Raw genomic sequence first — 19,974 nt, 5'->3', positions numbered from 1 at the left:
TGAACTGTTCCAAACATAATGGGCCAATTTTCATCTGATCATCTAGTTCCTCTGTCTTTGTATTTAGTCTTTCATTTAATCATTTTTATGAACTGATTGATTGCCATTGTATTTAATCATTTTACTTAATTAACCGAGAGAACTATTTGTTTACGTGGGCTCTCTGTTCAATCAGCTACGTATTTGTTTATGAATTCTTCCTCGGGCTTGCCTATTTGATTATCCCCAGTCACTTAGTTAAATTTACTTCATTAATAAATATAATTCGAGCCTACCTTAAAACCCACTAACTTGTCCACCTTTCACATGTAACTGTTCTTCAATTACTTGATTCTCATAGCTCATTTTTACTTTCCCCCTCCTCCTTGTTTATTTTTATCTCAACCTAATTCTTCACGTGCCTTGATTTTATATTCCCAATTAATCCATTCAGTTCTCCTCTTCTTTTCCTTTCCATATTGCAAGCATTTATTATCGAGGGTGTAGTAGAAATTTGTATGACTGCATATATGAGAGGGAGTATATATGCTGACTCCTACAAATTTGCAATTCTTAAAATTAGGATCTGGAGCACCACAGGGGATGCCATTTACAAAGCATTGTTGGAGAAGATTAAAGAACATAGGAGCTGTGGAGACAGAGTCAGTATTATTCCTAAGCTGCCCTCTTTTCAAGGATTTATTTGGAAAAATGTTTTGGGATAATATGCTTTTGAAAGAAAATAGTCTGGAATTATAATGCTGGTCTTGGACTATTAGGTAAAGGTAAAAGGTAAATGACCCCTGGATGATTAAGCCCAGACAAAGGCGACTATGGGGTGCGACGCTCATCTTGCTTTCAGGCCAAGGGAGCCGGTGTTGGTCCACAGACAGCTTTCCAGGTCATGCGGCCAGCATGACTGAACCGCTTCTGGCACAACGGAGCACCGCGATGGGAGCCAGAATGCATGGAAATGTTATGGAATATTACTGCTCCCTTTTCCCTCCTCATACCCTTCCTTAGTTTTCCCTTTCTAGCTTTGATCTTTCTGTTTCTTCTTTATTGTGGTCGTTATTGCTTCATGTGTATTAGAAAATAAAGAAATTATATAAAAAAGTATTAATAACTCAACCAGACTTTAGAAGATGTGTCTTTTTGGGTCATCTACTACGCTTTCATAACATTTTAGGGATATTTCCATAAATAAATCTGAGCGCTTAAGTCTGACAACTACTCTGGATTTTGTTTTGTTAAAAGTAAAATTTGGATCCAAAACAGGCTCATGAGGAGAAGAGTTTATTTTTTTTTTTTGGGGGGGTCATTTTTCACAAATGCTCAGATGTGGAAATAACATGTCTGACTGTTATGAATGGTTCCCATTGGTAGCTGTTTGGCCACTGTGGGAACAGAATGCTGGTCTGATCCAGAAAATCCCATCTTACTTTCTTACAGTTTGGATTCTAAGTCACTTCTTTATGTGACATTATGTTTAAAGTACACCAGTTTTGCTGAACATGATTCCAGCTGAAATCCTGTTCTGTAGGAGTATATATCTCTCAGCTGGAAATATTCAATTCAGTGGGACATAGAGTCATGCATAGGACTGCACTGCTGTAAATTAGGATCCTAGTCTACTATGTAAAACTATTAGTTTTCAGACACACAAAAACTGAGACCAGACTGCAATCCACTAACAAACTGGTTTAGTGCACAGAGCTCTCTCATTAAGTTAGAGAAATATTTGGGTCTTAAAATAGCCTCTCTTTTTTGGTGAGGTATTACTGCTCTACAATTTCAGTAAATCCGAGCAGTTAAAATGCCGCAGAAACTAAATGACCCCAATTAATGGTAATAAAAATAAATTTGATGCCGAGAAAGAAGATAACGGAGTTCATCTCCTTACACTGAATCAACAGCTTTTCTCTTAGGATTGGCTTTAATTTAAGGGCAAGGGCAAAATTAAAATCATATGTAGTGATTTTAAAAAAAGGATACTTTATGGCTCTGATCACTCTCCATTTCCAGCTGTGGCAAAGTAGGAGTGGAAGAATTCTCTTAGTACCTCATAGATTCAAGACTGCTGTGGGTCATTAATATTTTGAATTTTAAGTAGTATTTTATTCGAACCCATGCACTGATGTAACATAGATATGTCAATTATCACCTCTCCTTTTAATGACACACGGATACACCCCTGTGAGCCACATTTATGTTTAAAGAACAGTGCAAATATAATGATGGGGTTACAATGCATGTTTCAAAAACTCATAAAGCAGCCTTAAATTCAGATTTATTATACCTAAAGAAAATGATGGTTCTCTTCAGTTACCATGTTTCCACATTTCAGTACCATTTTGGATTTTGTTTTTTGTAGTCCTCATGGAAAATTTGTCATCATTTTAGTGCAGATTCTTTCCTACTAAACACATTTTTTCTATGCAACTATGCCTAACGCATTTGTTGTTGTTTAGTCGTTTAGTTGGTGTCCGACTCTTCATGACCCCATGGACCAGAGCACTCCAGACACTCCTGTCTTCCACTGCCTCCTGCGGTTTGGTCAAACTGATGTTGGTAGCTTCAGGAACACTGTCCAACCATCTCATCCTCTGCCGTCCCCTTTTCCTTGTGCCCTCAATCTTTCCCAGCATCAGGGTTTTTTCCAGGGAGTCTTCTCTTCTCATGAGGTGGCCAAAGTATTGGAGCCTCAGCTTCAGGATCTGTCCTTCCAGTGAGCACTCAGGGCTGATTTCCTTCAGAATGGAGAGGTTTGATCTTCTTGCAGTCCATGGGACTCTCAAGAGTCTCCTCCAGCACCATAATTCAAAAGCATCAATTCTTCAGTGATCAGCCTTCTTTATGGTCCAGCTCTCACTTCCATACATCACTAGTGGGAAAACCATAGCTTTAACTATACGGACTACCGCACAATTGCACTCATTTCACACACTAGCAATGTTATGCTTAAAATTATACAAGGCAGGCTTAAGCAGTATGTGGACCAAGAACTCCCAGAAGTGCAAGCTGGATTTCGAAGGGGCAGAGGAACCAGAGACCAAATTGCAAACATATGCTGGATTATGGAGAAAGCTAGAGAGTTCCAGAAAAACATCCACATCTGCTTCATTGACTATACAAAAGCCTTTGACTGTGTCGACCACAGCAAACTATGGCAAGTTCTTAAAGAAATGGGAGTGCCTGATCACCTCATCTGTCTCCTGAGAAATCTCTATGTGGGACAAGAAGCTACAGTTAGAACTGGATATGGAACAACTGATTGGTTCAAAATTGGGAAAGGAGTACGACAAGGCTGTATATTGTCTCCCTGTTTATTTAATTTATATGCAGAATTCATCATGCAAAAGGCTGGGCTGGAAGAATCCCTAAACGGAATTAAGATTGTCAGAAGAAATATCAATGACCTCAGATATGCAGATGACACAACCTTGATAGCAGAAAGTGAGGAGGAATTAAAGAACCTTTTAACGAGGGTGAAAGAGGAGAGCTCAAAATATGGTCTGAAGCTCAACATCAAAAAACCTAAGATCATGGCCACTAGTCCCATCACCTCTTGGCAAATAGAAGGGGAAGAAATGGAGGCAGTGAGAGATTTTACTTTTTTGGGCTCCATGATCACTGTAGATGGTGACAGCAGCGACGAAATTAAAAGACCCCTGCTTCTTGGGAGAAAAGCAATGATAAACTAAGACAGCATCTTAAAAAGCAGAGAGATCACCTCGCCTAACACATACATTTATGCAAAGCAATGTTCCTAAAGGTGCATTTTTGTAATTCTTTTTTACCTAATATATTCATTTTTTGTATACTTTACTTGGCTGGGAAAACTGCACTGAAAATTCAGCTAAGTGCACTTTTCAAAGGGTGGCCTGTGTGTTTCAATTTACACAGGGTTTCGAAAAGTGAAAATTAGGTGGGTTCACCTTCAAATGTGAACTGAGTCAAATTTCTTCCCCATCTGCACTCAAGGTGCACCGACAGACTAAAGGGTTGAGGAATCTAATGGGATATAAAAGCATAACCCACCTACCTCATGCTGCACAACAAGCATTGAATTGACCTATAAAAGCTCCTTCAAAGCCATTTTAGTGGCACTTATTGAACAAATGGCTTATATTATTGTAACTAAAATGACGTCCCATGCATGACAAGCATTGGGGACTACATAGTACAGAAGAAAACACACACACACACACACACACACACACACACACACACACACAAAGGGGGCACAGGATCCTCAGTGGATATGTAGGGGGCTGTTAAAGGCTTCCCTGGCTCCATATGCTGTGCTGATGTGAGACTCTTCCAATGAAACAACCCTGACAGCTGCTGCTGAGCTTCTGGAGAGAGCTTTGCTTGCTCGCAGATACCTTGAAAGCAATTAATAGGATCACTGCTGAGGAACTTCAGATGTTAACTTTTTAAAAAAAAAAAACAACCCTCAAAAATATGCCTTTCCAGTTACACTTCTAAGCGTGAGATCCTAAAGCTAATTGCTTCCTCTCAGGCCTGCTGAGCTTGAGAAAAGATGCTTTTATCAGACATGCCATACCATAAACGCTCACATATTTTAAAAGCATTGTGCTCTTTTCTCCATTCTTAGACGAAAAAATCCCCTGCTTAGCCACGTTCAATTTACTGATGTTAACTAAAAACAATTACTTGTCACTTAGTTGTGCTTATTACTGAGTGCTTTAATTTAATTAAGTTTTTTTGTGAAATGATTTAGTAAATTAATTACTCAAAAATGAAAGAAAGTATTAGTAAGAAAACCATTAAATGCCATTAATAAGTCAATACATTACTCAGGAAATGAACTCGGCTTTTATTACTAGGAATTGCCATCAATTACTAAATATTGCTGTACCAATTACTGTACTTGTGGAATGGAAAAATTATTGGGTGACTGTTAATAATGTCACTTACAAATTACAATGGCAGAAAAGTGGTTAGTAAATTCTTTGCTCTGGGTTCACATATTAGTGGGTAACTTGTCACAAAACAATTATTCCTTTTAAAAAGAACCATGAAGTGAATAATGTCATGCATTTTACTGGGCTCCCGTCCGCCAGAGCAAAAGGATGAAAGCTTATCCTTTTTAAGAAAAACGGAAATCGGAATGGTCAATGAATTAAGAAACTTAAAGCTACTGATATTTGGCCGCAGTTTATGCTTGTAGAAGACTCTTATGAGACCTGCATGCAATAGCTACCATTGGTTCAGTAAAACATATTGTACTTTTAACGCTACATTACTGATACCACATAGTGCTTTTAAAAAAGGATAAATTTTAGTTCTGGCCTTACAAAGACGAAAACCATAGCTCGTAGAAGTCCAGGCTAGCTTTTGAGCTGATGTCAGTGGGCTACTTACAAAATTCACAAATGCTGTTAAATCATAGCAACATCCCATGAGGCACAGTCAGTTCGGACACAACCGCTTACAGGTCTGCCACCCACCTCTGGAAAGTGGTGTTGTGAGTAAATAAAGTGTGATACAGTGTGCATTCAGGGCAGGTGCCCAAATTACTATTATTAAGGCAGCTTTGCATGGAAACTTCTTATAGTAAAGCAGCTGTTTGCGGTTGGCTCTCTCAACAAACAGCAGAAAAGCTGTAATGACAGGAAGCAGCCAATCTGATAGTTGCATCACCAAGACCCTTTAGGATGCAAAGAAGGATGAGGAAATGGTCTGAAACATGCCAGAGGTCCAAAGCATTGGGCCAGATGGAACAAGCAAATGGCAAATCCTAAACTACACCACGCGTCCAATCCAGGGAAGGAATGCAAAGCCAGGGGGCAGGGGACACAGTGGAGCACGGCCAGCTCCAATGAGCCTCCCAACAGGGTGGGTATTATTATTGATACAGATATTATTATTGGGAGCCTTAGATCAAGTTAGATGGATCATGACTTACTCCGGTTATCATAACAATCCTTCCCACACAGGCATAACTGGAAGATCGGACCAGAAAGCAGTCCTTAGACTCTAGTGTTTCCCAAGAGTCTGGTCTTCCTAGCAGCCTGTTCTTATGAATTCCTGGTCCCTTAGGCTGTGTGCACACCATACATTTAAAGCACCCCTTAAAGAATCCTTGGAACTGCAGTTTGTTAAGGATACTGGGAACTGAAATTCTATTAGAGGTAAACTATAACTGCCATGATTTTGGGGTGGTGGTGGATGTGCCTTAAATGTGTCCGTTCAGCATTAGACAGATTGCCGAGGAATCAACGTACGCTGAAGCACAGGTGTTATGCAGTTTGTTGGAGGAATATTTCCTATCTGTGGTAGAAAGGAAATAAAAAAATGAGCAAAGAAAAGCATAATTTTAGAGGAAGTAACTGCAAAGCAAAGTTCCAGCAAAGGATCCAGAGACTTTCGCTGTGTTCACACACCCATTTATTCAGCATTCACTGTGTTTCTAGTGCTGGGTTTTCAATCTGTTTTCACATGGCATTAGGCAAGACCACAAATAGGCAAACTAAGGCCCGGGGGCTGGATCTGGCCCAATCGCCTTCTAAATCCAGCCTGCGGACGATCAGGGAATCAGCGTGTTTTTACATGAGTAGAATGTGTCCTTTTATTTAAAATGCATCTCTGGGTTATTTGTGGAGCATAGGAATTCGATCATATATTTTTTTCAAAATATAGTCTGCCCCCCCCCACAAAGTCTGAGGGACAGTGGACCAGCCCCCTGCTGAAAAAGTTTGCTGACCCCTGGGCAGGACACTATGTATCCTGTACTTTTTCGTAAGATTCTACTGTTTCATATGTTGTTTCTCAAACCAGCTTCACACGGATTGGAGTCCTTAAGCTGTTCTTAATTTATCTCTAGCCTTTGCATAGGATAATTGCATCCCCACTGGTCAAAGCTTCCTGGTGTGTGTGTGTGTGTGTGTGTGTGTGTGTGTGTGTGTGTGTGTAGAACTGAACCGAAGCTGTGCTGATGTGAACAAATAGGGAAATAGGTGAACTCATCTTTAATTTAATTACATAGGTGGGACTCCATTTTAAGAACTTTTAAATGGTGGGCTTGTCTCCCCCTCTTGCTTGTTATTCCCCTCCTCCGTTTCTGAAAAGGCAGCATTTGAAAGCAACATAGAGATTCATTTGTTCCTTTATTGCCCTTTTGTTGAAATTTTGATGGCCCAAAATGAGACATCACTTGAACACCACACACCTCCATTTCAAAAGGTCAGTGCCTTGGTTGTATCCAGTGAAATAACTGTGCACATAGGATGACTTCTGTGAGCCCAGTGGACTTTTCCCTCCCCATAAGTGCTGCCCACAATAACCCCATATCTTCTCTGGAAGGTTGGAGGAGAAACCCCAAAGCAGATCCGAGTGGGTGGGTTTCTACCTACAAAATTCATTTAGGCTGTGTTCACACTCTTGTTTCCTGTGCACTCACTGCATTTCCAGTGCTGAGTTTTTAATCTGTGTCTGCACAATGCTATGCAAAATGCATATGTATCCTGTACTTTGTTGTGAAATACTACTGTTAGAGAATGTTGTTTCTCAAACCAGCTTCACACCAGTTGGTCCTTAAGCCTTTCCTGATTCATCTCCAGCCTAGGTGTGACAAACTAATACACATCAGACATTAATTGCTCTGTTGTTGTGAGCAGCTAGGGGAAAGTGCTATGAAATGCAAGGTGGGGGGGGGGACAACTTCACTGAGCTCTAAAGACTGTAATATGAACACCCCCGTAGTTTAATTCAGCTCTCTGCTCCAGGCTCTGCTTCCTAGAAGGTGGGTTCCTACAGCTCTGCTTCTTTAGCTATTTAGACAGCATTACTGGCAGGCACTGAGTCATTCTTCTGCCAGGCAAAGGAACAGAACCTACTAGTCTTTTAATACTTTTATGTTTCTCCTTATACATTTCCATTCTAGATTTAAGTTGTTGCCAGCAGAAATTGCAAAACTGTCCATCTGGCCCTTCACAGCGCCCATAGATGTGAATTAAGTTACCTAAACACAGCTGGATAACAACTCCCACTAGGCTTTAAAGTACATCATACTTCACAGATTGCTTTTACAGTTTTTAATTTATCCTAAAACCACCACAGTGGTGGAAAGAAGTATTGTTATTTTTCTTTGAAAAGGAGAAACCTAGAGTAAAAAAAAATAAAGCCTTGTTCTAGCAAAAGGCATCAAAAGAAATTGGAAACAACTTCAAATGATTTATTCAGAGTTAGAACTGCAACTTCGGCAACTGTCTTAATATCACGTAACAAATATGTGGTACAACAGGAATATAGACCCTCTTAAGTTCCTAAACCAAGGTTACCTCTTATCCTCTCACACACAAACATTCTGTGTAATAAGAAGAATGCCTCTCTATAAGGCATGAAACATACTGTGGTAACTATAGAGTTAAACGTTATCTCCAGGTACTATGAGTTGGAGCTATCTTGCTTCATATGAAATCAGTAAGAACTTAGCACTTACCTACTGCAAGTTTTGAAATTACAGCAACTAGTCAGTGTTGAAAACTGTTAACATGCTTCCCCCCTGCTAGAGTTCTACCAGGTTCTCCTTGTATTGTGTACCTGTTCATTCTTACCACATTCACATTAGTCCCAGGGTCAGATTACAACCTGCTGAGATTCTAAAATGTGTCAAGTTTAAGTGGTTCCCACAGCATTGACAAAAAATGTGTATTTATCTAACAGAAGGGACAATGAAAATATAAATAATCCATAGTCTGTCCTAGCCCCCCATCTTCAGATACACACACCTGAACCCAGCAGACTTGAACCCAGCAGACTGTGGGAGAGGGCACCTGGTCAAGGGGATGCTATTACAATAGACCACTGCAACTCTGCCTTGCACAACCCTCCCAGAGCCTGGCAAGCAAGGTGGAAGTGCTGAAAAAGTTGTGGTTGTGGAAGTGAAGTCTGTGTAAGATGCATTCAACCTGTACAACTTTGGTGGCTCCCTAAAAGAATCTCAACAACCTAGGGAGTTTTTGAACCTCTTTTTCTAGCAAAAAAGCACTGGTTACTGAAAGACCAAAACCCAAGCCTTGCAGCATCCAGAATGCCAAATTTTTCACATTCATCATGAGCCAAGAAATATTATGCACAAGTAATTCAGATCACCAAATCAATCAAGTTTGATTGATTAGAGACAACATTCAATTTCATTTGACATCAGTAAGAGTAACAACCTATTCAAAACAGAGTCACAGACTGCTGTGTTAAATACTGAATACTAATGACAGAATAGGGCAGAAAAGAAGAAGACTCATTGGATATCACTAGGTTGTAGGCAAAAGTAGGGGACTGGGATTCAAGAAGAGAGATGGAGCTTTAGATAGATAGAAAGCGGAAAGACTCCCAGTTCTAAATATGGCAGGCATTGGTTTCATTCATTTAAAATTTCACTGAAGGTAAAATCATAACTATTTTTGACTTATCGATTTGCAGACCCTTTTGAGAAACTTTTCTTGTCTTCAATTGGCTTTTTCTCAAACAGACCCCCAGATATGATTTGGATTTCTATGCAGGCAGTATTTTGGTGTCATCTCCACCTCCAACCCATCTGAAACCTTTTCTTACATGTTTCTTATTTTGCTTATATCCCACCCTTCATTTAGGGAGTCAAAATGGTCTCTTGCTTTATCCTTGCTCTGTAAGGTAGAACAGGCAGAGGCACACAGAGTGGGTATGACTGGCCCGAGATCCCTCACAGTATATTATGGATGAGATGAGATTTGGACAAAGATCTCTTTGGAATCCACTATGCTAAGCACTACACCGTGTTGGCTTGGGAACACCTACCATGGGGGTGAGTTGACAACAGCAGCATATTGCCATAAAGAGACAGACCATGCAGTTCTTTACATATCTGCTCAGACGTAAACTTCATTATGTTCAGTGGGGCCCTGAGTCCCTACTCCTTGATCACTGAGGATAAGACTGGAACCTGAAACTCCAATCTCGCACACACTTACCAGAGAACAAACCCCACTGAACACAGTAGGGCTTGCTTCTGAGTCAATATGCATATAATTGCACTGCATGTATAAGAAATAAACATAAAATTCTACCCAATTTTTGTAAGAAACAACAACTGAGCTGCTTTATTTACTCTGTTATGAGTACTTGAACAAAACAATTGGTCATGCCATTAATAGTTTTCTTTTCTATTCAGTGCCCAAAGCAGCACCGTCTTTCTATTAGTGCAGACACTAGCGGATTTGAGATTAGGATGAAAGCACTGAGTGGAAAAAATATATTCCCCAAAGCATTTCCATAGGCAGAATTTTTACAAAATAAAGCATATATGTGTGCTACTGTCCCCACAACCTTGTAAGTGGAATACATTAGAATTAGGGTGGGGAGAAAGACAGAATCTTTACCTGTGCTGCAGTTCTTCATTGCAAAGGAATCAATGACAGCTACACTTCTGTTCCCACTAGCAATATATTCCAAGGAGATCCGAAAAGGTTTCTCGAGGTGTCCAACTCTTTCCTGGAGAAGCACCCATCTGTTTTCGTTGCACACCAAGAAGAAAGAACAGAAGAAAATCATGGTAAGGAAAAGAGCTAGCTTGCAAGAAGTGCAGTTGAAAAAGCAACTGTTCCACATCTGCCTCATCATATTGGCTCTCTACTAGGCTGCTTTTCTATTACTTTCCCCCAACAAAAGCCCTTGCTTTGTTCCTTTTTTTTTAAAAAAAATAGAATTTAAAGAGCAAAGATTTCTGGAGAGCCAAGATGTTACTAGTAGTATTCAGCTAATGACACTCCCCCCCCCCCTTCTGATCTGTCACAGTTCTGTGCTTGGAGATCTCTTGCAGATGTCTATGCATGCTTTAAAAGAAACACAACTTTTGTGTGTATGTTTGGCCCCCCCCTTCCCCGTGTGAATGAAGCTGTGAAATATGTAACACACAGGAATGCTTTAAATACCATCTCCCCATCTCAATCTGTTATTCAGATTGAGAGCAGTAAGTTTCTCTCAAGGGGTTGTTGAGTAGCTGTAATTCCCAGCCTTACATCTCTAAAGTATTTTGCTTCACTCCGTCAAAATGCATCTCCTTCCCAACACTACTATAAGCTTTAAAATTAAAACAGGCCATTTCCCCTTTTAGTTTTATTCTGCCTTTGGTGGTTTTTTAAAAGGGGAATTAATGGGTTTGGAAACCAAGGTCATGAACCAAGGCACCACACTCTACACAGGTAAGCATCACCTTTCTGAAGCTGCTTAAAGGCTATCTGTTGATCTTAATGGAATGGCACAGAAATAATAGCAGTGTACAGGCTTGTCCATGTCACTGTAAATCAATCCACACAGTGGAGGGCTCAACTACACAGGAGTTTAATGTGTATTTGTAGCTGCCTCAGGTTTCTTTGGCATTGCCCACAAGATGACTTCTTCATCCAACTGGCAGCCTGCACTTTTGTCTCATTAAATCAAGATTTTCCCAGTCCAGGTTAAATCTGGTAGACTTTTTTTTTCTAAAGCAGTGCGCATGCACAGGTAGACAAATACCTGTGCGCATTCCCACAACACAGGCCTCAAGTTTCTGGGACTTGCAGGGTGTGGGGGAGCACTAAATGAGGGGAGGGGACGACAACACAGAGCACAGATACACCCCAGCAAGCTCCACCCACTAATATGGACTGAAAACGTCAAGAGAGATTGCAGAGGCATTAAACCCAAAGCACTGTTGCGTGGGCAACAGCACACAAGCATACATACACATTGGGAAAAGGCCCATGTATGCATTAGTGCCCTTTTGCAGACACAGTCTGGGTTGTCCATGCGCAGCATTTTAATATATTTGTAACATGTTATCGTAGGTGTTATTGTTGTTGATTTAAAAAACAATATAAGACTAGAGATAATTGCTTTGCATGGAAATCAGATCAGTTTGAAAGCAGGCCTGGGAAAGTTGTGGCCCTCCAGATATTACACTACAACTCCCATCAGCCCCAGCCACGATGGTCAGTGATCAGAGATGAAGGGAGTTGTAGTCCATGTTTCAACCCCATATTTTAAGCCCTCTGATGAAGTGCTTGTCTCCAGATAGCAGAACTGTAGCATACAGTTGCATCTGTAAGAAAGATTGCTTAGGGTTAATTCATGCCCATTTCTGTGGTTGCATTTAGAGCACTCTTATAATAGCAATGGATAATCCTGGGAACTATCGTTTGTGGAGGGTCCAGGGAACTGCAGGCTTGTGAGGTCAGCACCCTTAACAAGCTACAGGATTGTCTAGGGGAAGGCATGACTGTTACAAGTGGTATGAAAGAGTTTTAAACATACAGTGCGGATGAGACTGTGGTTACATGATGATGCAATATGGCCAGAAAGGACTTGCGGTAACTTCTTATGGTCTCTAGTTCCTTAAGCAGCTCTTTCCCGCTTCTTTCTTTCTGTATGCTGGCAAATGAACCCCTGTTCCCAGCATGTTAGCATCACAAATGAGATGCAACCTTGTCTTGCTGCATTTTATTTATTTATAGGGATTTTTTATGCTACCTTTCAGCCAAAAACAACAACATCAAAGCTAAACTAAGCCAAACAAGGCAGTCCCTGCTCTCAAGTTTATAATATAAAAAATACCAAAGTCTTAAAGCACATGAGGCCACTATCTTACTCCAGCTAAGTAGCTCTGAGCCAGTGCTTGGATGGGATACTAGCTGGGAGCTATGTGTACTCAGTCTGGGACTCTATGAAATAATAAAGGTAGGATATAAATGTAATAAAATAAATATAAATAAATGAGTGTGTGTGTGTGTGAGAGAGAGAGAGAGAGCGAGAGAGAGAGAGAGAGAGAGAGAAATGGATTGGGAGGGGGAGGAAATCAATGCTTCATCCGGATACAAATTAAATTCAATCTGGGGGTCCGTCCACAACCCCAAAAGTCTGTAGGCAGAGGCACCACTTCTGTGCACATGTGCAGCAAAACCTGGAATTATACATTTCCAGCTTTGCCACATTTGTAACCCGAAAGTTACGTATCCAGAGCGGTACGTAACTAAAGGGTCCACTGTAATAGGGGTAACTAAACTACACTTCATTCAGTTGGAGGAGAAGAGGTTCATTTCAATACTGAATATTTTCATATGCATGTGGCAGCCATTACCAGCCCCCCAATTTTTTAACGTATTATTTAACAGAATTTTTATACCACTTATACCATCATCAAAGGCTCTAAATGGTTTACATAAAATATAAATAAAAATGATTGATAAAATACAATGTTAAGAATTTGGTCTAATTTAAACAATAAAATTAGGTTTTAAAATATTCTATTCTATTAAAAGTATATTGCCACATGTCTCTTGAAATAGTGGGACCATTATTCTATAAATGTCTAAATACTGCTGTTTTTGTGGAAAACACAATTGAGTTTTTTGTTCTCTTCTGTTTTAATTGCAGCTGGAGTTGTTTTGAGAATGTTTCTAATGGGCTTTTTCAGGCACCTGTTCTTTTGTTTCCTTACTGATGACCAACTGCAATAAAGCTAAACAAGAAAATCTTACTAGCTTTTATGTGGTTTTCTTTTCTCTTTTTGGTGACCCAGAGGAATCTGTGAAGAGAAATTAAAAGTGCCCAAAGAAGAGGCCTGAAAAAAAAAGTTCCAAAACTTCACCAACAAATATTTCTCCCCATTTCTACCCATTAGAAAATAGTCATGTTTCCTGTTCCTTAGCCACTTATTAAGCCAGTACTGTCATATGGCTAGAACAGAGGGAGGGAGGGATACAGGAGCCCCTACGGGAGTTTCTCAGCTGAGAAGCTAGACTCCTCCCTCCGCCATCTTGTTCACTATTCCATCAGGCTGAGAAGGGATGCAGGGCCACTCCATTTGTGTAGCTGAGGGACTAGAAACATTGGGCTCTTCCTCTCCCATGTGGTCATTTGCAAAAGTTGTTGTTAGCCAAGCCACTTATATAACACAAACAGAGTCCAGAGAAAAAAGGTCTCGTAAAACTGTACTGGGGAAGATGGGGGAGGGGGGGACAGTGTACAATTTGAGAGGAAAGGAGCAGGGAGGATTTGTCGTCCTTTGGTCAGGCCTTGTACCTAAGCTGGAAGACATTACATTAAACATACAGCGGAAAGCTTCTGCAGAACTACACAACCAATCAGAGCACATGCTGCCTCAGCAACAAGCATGCCACTTTGCCTGGTTGCTAAGCAACATCTACACACACACGCCTTGGCTAATGTTAACAGAAATAAATCTTTAAATTGCAAACTAAATGATCCCTGCTGTTGCACTACCAACACATAGCTATGTCTGACATCACTAGATATCAGTGTTCTTAGTTATCCAGAAAAAAACCCTCTGAAATATTTTATCCCCATTTTGCAGACTTAATAACATTAAGTTTGCAAAAAAGTGGGACCTGTAACAAAATGTTGCAGCGAGGAATGTGCTCAGGGTGCCATGCATTCTTCAAGGAAACTCTGTTGCATCCATTCCCCCTTTCCATGGTTTTCTTGTGCTTGAATTCTGCTTGCTGGTTTCCCTTGCTTGATGAGAACAGGATGCTGGAATAGATAGGCCCTTGGCTGATCCAGCAGGCTCTTCTTGTACAGTGGTACCTCGGGTTAAGTACTTAATTCGTTCCGGAGGTCCATTCCTAACCTGAAACTGTTCTCAACCTGAAGCACCACTTTAGCTAATGGGGCCTCCTCCTGCTGCTGCGCCACCAGAGCACGATTTCTGTTCTCATCCTGAAGCAAAGTTCTTAACCTGAAGCACTATTTCTGCCTTATTTCTGTCTGTAACCTGAAGCGTATGTAACCTGAAGCGTATGTAACCTGAGGTACCACTGTATTCCCTAATTTGCACTATCATTAGTTGCCATTTGGACTGGGGAGTTTCATTTTGTTCTATGGTTCCTATTCCTTCAAGAGTAATACGACTACCCTGTCGAGTGGTGTTCTCTAAATCTTCAATGACATTCAGTTTCTCGAAGCTTCTAATCCTGTGCAAACCCAGGACCAGATTTAACAACTCTGGTGCATAGCACTAAGAATTTAAAATAAATTAAAGAACAAAGATAAAGAAGAATGACAAATTGTAAGCATTTAAAAGATGCATTTTTAAAAAATGAACATAAGAGTCAAGAAGGCAGGGCAAGGAAATCAAAAGACATTATCATATTTATGAGCCTGAAAAATGAGAGAAAACGAAGATACCATTCTTTGTATTTTTATGGATCAAGGAAGACCAATGAGCAGCTAATTGCAATCATCAGACCTGCATACAGTAAGAGAATTAATGAGAATTTTAGTGGTATCTTCAGAAAGAGGGGAAATAATTCAGAAATATTTAGAAGTCAATAATAGCATGATTTTGAAAGGGCCTCAACATGCAATAAAGAAGACAAACTTTTATCCTTGTTACAAGACTGGGAAGTAAAAGATCCAACCCCAACTGCAGCAAAACTTGCAATGCAGTATTCTCTAAATCATTACCAATAACAGAATGTGAAACTTATCCAGCAACACTGATTTCCACAAGCTGGAAGCCTCTCTGTGTGCAGATGTGCTAGCAGATATAAGAGTATGATTTACGGGCAAGAGACATGAGGAGTCCCAAATACAGTTCAGCATGAGGCTTCCCCATGTTCTTTACCCCAGTCTTGCCTGAGTCTCTTAAAACTCTGGCATCAAAAACAGCTGGACCCATGTCACATGAAGCCCTCATAGAGAATTATTCCTTCAGAAGCACGGGGATATGATTTACACTGAAAGGCGGGAGCATCTGTGTGTCATGCGAAACATTCCTTACTGTTTCCAAGACAGATGGATTTTAATTCCAGGTACATGGTAGCCCTCAACAAAATGATTTCTGTTTCTCTGCTACTACTAACCCCCTGGCTAAAAGTGTCATGAGTTTTAGGAATTGCTTCTCTGAGTTACTAGTGCAATAAACTTTACTTTCAAATTCTCCGGTCTCCCATAGTTTACCGCGGAAACTATATTAAATTTTCGGTGCTGATGCTGGGCAGGTATTTTATGCTGCTGGAATTCAAGACGGTGGAAGGCTCATTTGGGGCCAGATTAATTTAAAAATCTGCAACCTGAGTGCCTTGAAACTGCTTTGTTTCTGAAGTGAGTGATTCACATGAGGAAGGTGGCAGTGGGGTGGGGTGGAGTTCAGGCCAGTTATTGCAAAGTAGTTTCCCCGCATTGGAAACGAAAACCCCTGAAGCACAAATGCATCACTAATTGCCTTTTTTCTTTTTAAAGCAGCTGTCTTGGCAGAGGTGACACAGACTGAAAACCCCACAGAGAACGATTTGTCTTCGATCCTAGCAATGAGGTTCGGCTTATCCACATTTCAGCATTTTGTAGCTGTTAATGCACTCTTTTGCCACTTGAATTGCCACTTGAGTGTGGAGTAGTCCGCACTCACACATATTTAAATTTGTATATGAAGAGCAACTTTGGTCTTTCCCATTCCTACCAGTAGGTATTCCTTTTTTGTGCATTCCTTATGTCATTGGTCCTGCTATGCTATCTATTCTGTTATGACACGGCACGTGCAGAGCTCGTTGCATGCTCACCTTGCTGTTATTGCTTTTTAAATCCCACTTAGGAGTATGAAAAGGCAATTGTGAAGTTGTTAGTACAGTTTTCTGGTTTTGTGCAAAACCGAGGGAACAAAAGAAATATATACACTGTAGCCTAAGCTCCTGACACAATTGTAAATTCTGAGCACACATTTTTCAGATTGCTGCCCAATGTATATAGTATATAATTTTTAGTGTAATCTGCACGTGCAGTTTTCTGGTTTTGTGCAAATATCAGGATTATTATTATTATTATTATTATTTAAACACATTCAGGTGTGTACTGGAAATAGCTGTGAGCACAGCCAGAAAAGAAATGAAAGCATTGGGGAAGTGGTGGGCATGGAAGAGGCAGTAGAAGAAAGTAGAAGAAAGGAAGGACTGAGCCCAGTGGCGTAGCGTGGGGGGTGCAGGGGGGGCCGGCCACAGCGGGCGCAACATCTGGGGGTTAGGGTTAGGGGACGCAAATCCACGGGTTAGGGGGCGCAAATCCATGGGTTAGGGGTGCAAATTACTTGCCTTGCCCCGGGTTCTGACAACCCACTGAAACAGATTGTCTGTGCTATGGAATGGTCTGGAGTCAGATTTTCTCCAATTTATCTCCATATTTGAAATATACTCAGAGTCGAGAGTGAATTTCATGCTCTTTATTCAGCTCATAGTGGTGAGGAGGGAATGACTCTTTCCCTGAAGTATCTGCTTTATATACATTATTTACACAATGGGCTGCACGTGATTGGTTAATTCCAGAATTCTCCTGTAGGCCAATCAGGTTGTGGATTCAATTCCATCTGGAGCTGGATTGGGTGGTTCCCTCAGACCAATCAGACTGCTGCATTGTTCTAGGACCAATCAGACTGCTGCATTCTGAATCCTATTGTTCTAGGACCAATCAGACTGCTGCCTTTTGGATCCTATTGTTCTCTGACCAATCAGACTGCTGCATTTTGGATCCTATTCAACTCAGTACATAACAATATTGGATAAATCCAAATTTACAGGGTGGTGTTTGAGGGTAATATCATATAGACTACACAAATTAAATAGTTATTTATTTATGCCAACTATGACAAACATACAGCAAACACCTCCCTTCTTTTTTTTTGTTTTTTTTTAAGGATAGAAGGGCTTCACTTCATAGCTCAGAAAACCTGGCACTTTTGACTAGTAGTATGTTGCCTTCGAAACTAGAATGCCAAAGGAATGGAAAACACCTTGTCTTGTAGCTTCATGTGGTACAGGACAATTTTTTCAGCTGCTGTGTTAACTATTCATATTTCCATCAGATTTCTATTAGACATATTTCACCACTTTTGATGGGATAACTTGTTTTATAAAATACCCTGCTGCTGAGCTGTGGCAAAGGGTTTTAAAACACTGTATTATATATTCAGTTAGTTTATATCCTACTTTCCTTCCATGGAACTCGAATTGAAGTAGTGCACATAAACATCTCTGGACATGTTGAAACAATTGGAGGTGTGAGGGAATTACGTATTAATATATCTTTTTTTGTTGCAAGGCAGTTCTACATACAGACTATACTTCCAATGACAAGAGAGGGAGTAAAATTTATTCCAGTGGTTTACCTTTGATATGCGCATTTTATGTTTACTTCTAAGTTATATGTCTCTTAAGTGCTAGCTCTGAGAGTACAATTTTATATACATCTTTACTCAGATCCAGTGAGTTTAGTGGGACTTCTCCCAGGTAAGAGTGCATAGGTTCTGCTAGGATGTGATATAATTTGTGTGGGGTTTCTTTCTTTCTTTCTTTCTTTCTTTCTTTCTTTCTTTCTTTCTTGACCTGAACCAGCTTTCATTATTCATTCCCTCTCTTCTCTCCTTGAACTAAAATGTGGGCAAAGAGAAAGCTGAATCTATTTGCTCTTAATCTAGAACTGATTGATGTTCATCTCCAAAGGTATAAGAAAAAAGTTATTACTGTGAGTATTTCTAGAAGTCGACTGAAGAATGGGTTTCCATTAAAGGTTCCAAAAGGCAAATACCCTGTATCTCAGACCTAACACATGGGAATGGGAACCCCAATGCATATTTATAAGACTCTTGAACTCTCATATACTCCGATTTTGCTTAAGGTTCCCATAAACATTTATTTTAAGACATCCACTTATTATTTAAAGCCTGAATCTTATTTCTAAGTGCTATGGCTTTCCATAAGTTTTTGCTAAATCGAAAATGTCAAAAGCCTTATACAGTTACCATCTGCTGCAAACACTATCATGAAGAAAGACTCAGCTAGGAATCTGCCCCAGTGACAGAAACCACTTGAGTATAGCTCCAAAGCCTAAGAGGTGCAACAGAATATAGTATTTCTTTTTATTTAGAATATTTGTTTTATCCTGGCTTTTGGCTACAGGAGTCTCCAGAATGGCTTCTCGGAGGTGTGGAATGCCCTCCCATCAGATGTCAAGGAGATAGAGAACCGCAGGTACACAACTTTTAGAAGACATCTGAAGGCAGTCCTGTATTGGGAAGTTTTTAAGGTTTGATGTTTTATTATGTTTTTATATGTGCTGGAAGCTGCCCAGGGTGGCTGGGGAAGTCCAGCCAGATAGGCAGGGTATAAATACAACAACAACAACAACACAGATTGAAAACAAATGAAATAAACGAACAATAATAGCACAATAAAATACAGAAGAAATGAAAGTTTGAAAACAGAGCAATTCTTGAAACCATGCACAGCAACAGGATGCAAAATTAAAACAACCCAAAATCTTGGTCAAGTAAGACTGTCTTGACCACTTGCCCAAAGACTACAAGAGGGAGCCAGTGGCTGTGGCTATGAAGGAAATAAGATGGGCACTTAAACTCTAAGCTGTGCTCCAAGGCCCAGAAAAACTGCTTGGAGCTAAAGCCATTGCTGCCTTAAAAAATTCAAAAGAATTCAAAAAATTCAAAGAAAGGAGAGAGGAATGCAAAAGCATTCAGAAAAGCTGAAAATGAAAGTCTTCACTCAATTCTTCCTGCCCAGTGATAGAAGGCTCACTTCAATAAGGACATTAATGTGGCAACAGCCAAAATGGCACCACTCTCAAAAGATGCCTCTTCCTTGCCGGAGAAAGAAAATGCTAACAATATCTTAAGAGTTTGCAGCACAACAAGAAACCATAAAGGAGCTTATTAAAAATACTTGGAAAGAGCTAATGCTTCTAGTGGGAACAAAACTGACAGAACTTAGCACGATGCTTGACTCTTTAATAGAAATAACTACAGCAACAAAAGAATTAAGCCAAATCCATGACAAAAAGATCAAAGAATTACAAACAAGGGAAATATAGAGATATACACAACAAGCTGGAAGATGAAGAAAATCGACAAAGAATAATTAATTTACATTTCTTATTCTTTTGAAGAAAGAGCAGAAGAAATTGATGCTGTACAATTCATTGCCTCATGGCTTG

At 40.1% G+C, this 19,974-nt stretch overlaps 1 protein-coding gene across 1 annotated transcript in view; it reads right to left on the bottom strand.

The window, feature by feature from the left end:
* Positions 1-19,974, bottom strand: part of ALK (ALK receptor tyrosine kinase) — a 559,106-nt gene that overhangs the window by 189,331 nt on the left and 349,801 nt on the right. The window contains exon 5 of the mRNA XM_028724462.2: positions 10,365-10,492. Within this exon, the coding sequence (XP_028580295.2) occupies positions 10,365-10,492 (128 nt within the window). The remainder of the gene's footprint in view (positions 1-10,364; positions 10,493-19,974) is intronic.

Source organism: Podarcis muralis, chromosome 3 (genome assembly GCF_964188315.1).
Source record: "Podarcis muralis chromosome 3, rPodMur119.hap1.1, whole genome shotgun sequence".
Taxonomy (NCBI): Eukaryota; Metazoa; Chordata; class Lepidosauria; order Squamata; family Lacertidae; genus Podarcis; species Podarcis muralis.
This window is presented reverse-complemented; position numbering and strand designations above follow the sequence as displayed.